Source organism: Neopelma chrysocephalum, unplaced genomic scaffold (assembly GCF_003984885.1).
Source record: "Neopelma chrysocephalum unplaced genomic scaffold, ASM398488v2 Primary Assembly neopelma1_225, whole genome shotgun sequence".
NCBI classification, from domain to species: domain Eukaryota; kingdom Metazoa; phylum Chordata; class Aves; order Passeriformes; family Pipridae; genus Neopelma; species Neopelma chrysocephalum.
In genome coordinates, this window is record NW_020897887.1 from 107,463 (window position 1) to 112,334 (window position 4,872).

The following is a 4,872-nucleotide window of genomic DNA, read 5'->3' on the forward strand; positions in this document are numbered from 1 at the left end:
GGGGGGGGCTCTTGGGTCCTGGGGGTTTGTGGAGGCTGTTATTAGTTAATTAATGAATTATTTTGTCTATCTGTCTATTTTTTTATTTATTTCCCTCCTGAAGTGTTACAGTTTAGCATAAAAACAGGCCCCTTTCCCAAAGCTTCCCCATCCCTGGTGGAAGGTACTGGGAAGGGGAGGGTGGCTTTGGGGCCTGGGGGTTTGTGGTGGCTGTTATCAATCAATGAATTAATTAATCAATTTATTCATATATGTATTTTTTTCAGAGTGTTACTCCAGAGCTACCAGCCCACCTTTCCAGCTGAACTCCCACCTGTTTTGCTCTGAGCCCATGGGGTGTTTTGGGACACCCACAGTTCCACCAGGAACTTTAAAAGGTTTTGTTTTTACCTGGAGCTCCGGCACTGACAGAATGGACTCTTCCGAGGCCGACGACATCTCCTCATCCTCATCCTGGGTGAAATCATCGAAGTCATCCTCCTCCTCCTCCTCCTGCCCTTCCCTGTCCCCCGCAGCCTCGGGGCCCGCCGGGGTTCCCACGGACTGGCCGTCGATGCTGGACGAGTCCTCGGGCCTTCCCAGGGGGCTGCTGAACTCAGCCTCGCCCTCCCCGGGGCACGGGGGGTTCCCGGGGGACTCCCCACTCCCCGGGGGCCCTGGAGCCGCCGCCTCTCCCTGCTGCTCCCCCCGGGGAGGCGACTGCAGGGCCCGGCCTTCCTCCTCCCCTTTCTCCTCGCCCTTCCTCGCACACGCGGCCTCCACGTTCAGCTCCTGGCCGAGGCCCAGCAGGAATTCCTCCTTCACCTCAGAGATGTCCCTCTTCTGCCCCGGGTTTGCCTCCCCGGGAGCACCACCGGGTTCTTCGGGCTCGGTTTTTGCTGCTTCGCCCGGGGGATCCTCCAGGCGAGGCAGCAGCTCCGCCACGGGCAGCGGCTCCGCGGAGCTCCCGTCCCCTTCTCCCGCTGCCCAGCGCTCGCCCGCGGTGCTCCCCTTGTCCTGGCCACCACTGCCCTGGGCAGGGGCAGGGTTGGTGCCCCTCTCCCCCTCGGGGGACAGGGAGGAGCGGGGAACAAAGAGCTCCGGGGGCTCCGCCGGGGGTTCTCCCGCGGGATACGCGCGGCCTCCACCGCCGCTCCCGGCGGGAACCAGGGTCAGCTGCTCCTCACCCTCACCCACGGCCGGCCTGGAGAGACCCACGGGGCTCGGGGACACGATCAGGGACGGGATGGACGAGGTCACCAGGGGCTGGTTCAAGGGGCACGGGAAGGGGGCCGGGTTCACCAGCAGGGTGGTGACGGGGATGGCCTGCGGGCCGCGGCCCACGGCGGGGCCGAGGGGCTGGATCACGTTGCAGCCGTTGCTGATGTTGAGCACCTTGACGGTGGCGGCGGGGACGGTCAGGATGACGGGGGACGGCTGGATCAGAGGGGAGGGTTTGATCAGCGGGGCGGTTTTGGTCCCTTTTTTCCTCTGGTAGCCCCTGCGCACGCACGGCCTGCGGGGTTTGGGCCCGGCCAGCGCCGGGAGCATCAGCTTGGGCTGGAGAGCTGAGGGGTCTGAGGGCACCAGGGCCGGTGACACGGCAGCTGGGAAGGCTTGTCTGGAGTCTGGGGGTGCAGCAGGGAGAACGTTCTGGAATTCCAGGCCATCCCCACCTCCCTGAACCACCGCCGGGACGTTGAGGGGCTGCACAACCGGGGCCGGTTGGATGGGCTGAGGAACCTGGAGCAGAACTTTGCTGGGAGGAGCCTCCGACTGGGACAACTTCACGGCCTTCTGGATGTTGAGGGCGTTGGAGCCGGGCTGCAGGCCGGGGTTGGGGCGGATCAGGACGGGCTTCAGGGCTGAGGATCTCTGCCTCCTCCAGGCCCTCCGGGAGAACCGGTTGGATAAGGGCTTCAGGGTCAGGACGAGCCCCTTGGGCATGAGCAGAGGGTATTTCTCGTCGTGCTCCACGTCTGAAGTTTCCTTTCCTGCCCCCAAAAAGACAGAATCTGCAGCAGGTGAACCCGGCACCTCCTTGGCATCTTCTGCCAGCTGCTTCAGCTCCTCCTGGATGGAGGGCAAGCTCGCCTGAGGGAGCAAGGATTTATTAGGATTTGTTATTTATGGGCTGTTCCCGTATTCCCACCTTCCCACAGCACCACAGAAGGGGACAGAGAGCAACTTGCTCTTGCAAGTGGGTTTTTATTTACTTTATACTACTCTATGTTGCTTAATATTGCTTTAAATTCATGAGCCTTTAAAAGACTCTGAGATCCTGAGAGAAACCACCAAATTATTGAGGGATCCTGAGAGAAATAACAATAAATTGCTTCATTAAGTTTGCTTTAGTAAACATGGGATTTTGTGGGAAGGAAAATTCCCCCTGGAACAGTGGGTGGTCAGGAGAACTGGATTTTATGGCATCTGAGTCCAGTTCCTTCCCCAGACACTGCTCTTCCTCCTCCAGGCCTCCAACTCCTTGGAGGAAACCCAAGGGGAAAACCCACAAGGAAAACGCACAAGAGAAAGGAAAAGCCACAAGAAATCCAAGGAAAACCTACAAGAAATCCAAGGAAAACCAAGGAAAAGCCACAAGAAATCAAGGAAAGAGCGATGCAGAACATGAAGGGGGTGAAGAAGCACCTTCAGCCAGAAGGGCAGGCGATGCTCTTCCCTCTCCACGGGCGGTTTCCACTCGTGGGGCTGGATTTCCTCGCAGCACTTCACCAGGACAGGCAACTGCTTTGTCTTCTTGTAGTACTGGGAGGAGACAGGAGAGAATTCCAGACAATTCCACCTGTCCAGGTGGAAAGACTGTGCAATGAAGTGATTCCCATCACTGTTTTAACAAGGTTCTACCCACAGAAATATTAAAAATTAAAACCCAAGGCTGAGGCAGAGCTCTCTGCCACCCTGGCTGCCCTCAGAGAAAGCAGGAGGTTGTAGATGATGTCCAGGAAAACTTGTTTTAAGTGTTTCTGGTCCTTACTCTCCCTTCAGCAGAGGGACAGGATTATTGCCCTGCTGGACCTTCACCTGCAGGCAGCACTTTTGTGCTACTCAAAAGGTTGTATTTATTACACTTGTGCTCCTCAAAAGCTTATATTTATTACACTTTGCTCCTCAAAAGTTTCTATTTATTACACTTATGCTCCTCTAAAGGTTGTATTTATTCCACTTTTGCTCCTCTAAAGGTTGTATTTATTACACTTTTGCTCCTCAAAAGCTTATATTTATTACACCTGTGCTAGTGAAAAGCTTATATTTATTACACTTTTGCAACTCTAAAGCTTGTATTTATTACATTTGTGCTACTCAAAAAGTTGTATTTATTACACTTGTGCTCCTCAAAAGCTTGTATTTATTACACTTGGGCTCCTCAAAAGCTTGTATTTCTTATACCTTTGCTACTCAAAAGGTTATATTTATTACACTTTCGTGCTCCTCAAAAGGTTGTATTTATTCCACTTTTGCTCCTCTAAAAGGTTGCATTTATTACACTTTTGTTCCTCAATAGGTTGTATTTCTTACACCTTTGCTCCTCAAAAGGTTGTATTTATTTCACTTTTACTACTCTAAAGGTTGCATTTATTCCACTTTTGCTCCTCAAAAGGTTGTATTTACAATTTTTCACCAGCATTACTGAAGGAACAGTGGCACCAGGACCGTGCTGGGCTCTAAAGAGTCAAAACAACACCCGAAGCACTTGCAAAGCCCAGGGGATAAAATCTCCTGGGATAAACCCTCACTGCTAAGGAGGGGGTGACATTTTCTCCCGAGTGCCAGCAAAAAAAAGGCCCCTGGAGGAACCAGCCCCTCCCTCCTGGTGTGGCAGAGCCCAGCCCAGGCTGGGAACACCCCCTTACCCTGATGATGTTGTCGGGGGCCCGGTTCATGTTGAGGTTCTTGATCCTCACCGTGAGCTGGTGGGCGGTTTTGGTGGGCAGGAGGTATTTGCTGATCAGGGGCTTGGGAAAATCGGTGCCCTCGAAATGTTTCAGCCCCAGAGCCAACAAACTGGGCAGGGAGAGAAGGAATGCAGGGGGTAAGAAGCCTTCCAGCCCCTTCCCCAGAATCTGCACCCCCTGGAAACGCTCCTTCCCAAAGGTTTGGAGCGGGAATTCCATCCCAGCACCTACTTGTCCTCCGCCTTGGTGAAGACAATCTTGTCCCGGGGAGGGTTTGCTCTCAAGGAACAGATTGGCAGCAGCTCTGGGTACATGAAGACTTTCCTCGTGGCAAAAATCCAGGCCACTTGCTTTGGCAAACAGGAAAATTCACTGGCTGGGGGGAGAATCAACAGGTAAGGACACAAAAAGGACAAATGTTTTACCACCACTGACTTCCTGCAGACACCGTTTCTTTTACTGCCTTCACTGCAAAAAGAGACTTTCTGCCTGGTTTTTAGTGTTCTTAGTTTTTCATTCTAAGTTTACACCAGCAAAAGGTAAAATTCCTTTACCTTTCCATCTTTTTTCCATCTTTTCTTTTGCTTTATATATATATATAATATATATATCTATATATCTATCTATATTTCTATATCCATATTTCTATATCTATATATCTCTCTGTATATCTATATATCTCTATCTATATATCTATCTCTATCTCTCTATATATCTATATCTATTTATCTCTCTATATACCTCTCTCTATATCTCTATCTATATATCTCTATATCTATATATCTCTATATCTATATCTCTATATCTATATCTATATATCTATATCTATCTATATCTCTCTATATATCTATATTTATATATATCTCTCTCTATATTTATATATATCTCTCTATATCTCTATATCTCTATATAGAGATATATCTCTCTATCTATATCTATATCTATCTATCCCTATATCTATATCTATCTATATATCTAT

The 4,872-nt window shown here is 50.8% G+C and overlaps 1 protein-coding gene across 2 annotated transcripts in view; it reads right to left on the reverse strand.

Annotated features, from left to right (window-relative positions):
* The window catches only part of GON4L (gon-4 like), a 34,754-nt gene that overhangs the window by 9,101 nt on the left and 20,781 nt on the right, over positions 1-4,872 (reverse strand). For both annotated transcript variants that reach the window (XM_027703306.1, XM_027703308.1), the window contains 4 exons: positions 4,125-4,269; positions 3,852-4,002; positions 2,629-2,745; positions 391-2,073 (listed from right to left, as the gene is read on the reverse strand). In XM_027703306.1, the coding sequence (XP_027559107.1) occupies positions 391-2,073; positions 2,629-2,745; positions 3,852-4,002; positions 4,125-4,269 (2,096 nt within the window). The remainder of the gene's footprint in view (positions 1-390; positions 2,074-2,628; positions 2,746-3,851; positions 4,003-4,124; positions 4,270-4,872) is intronic.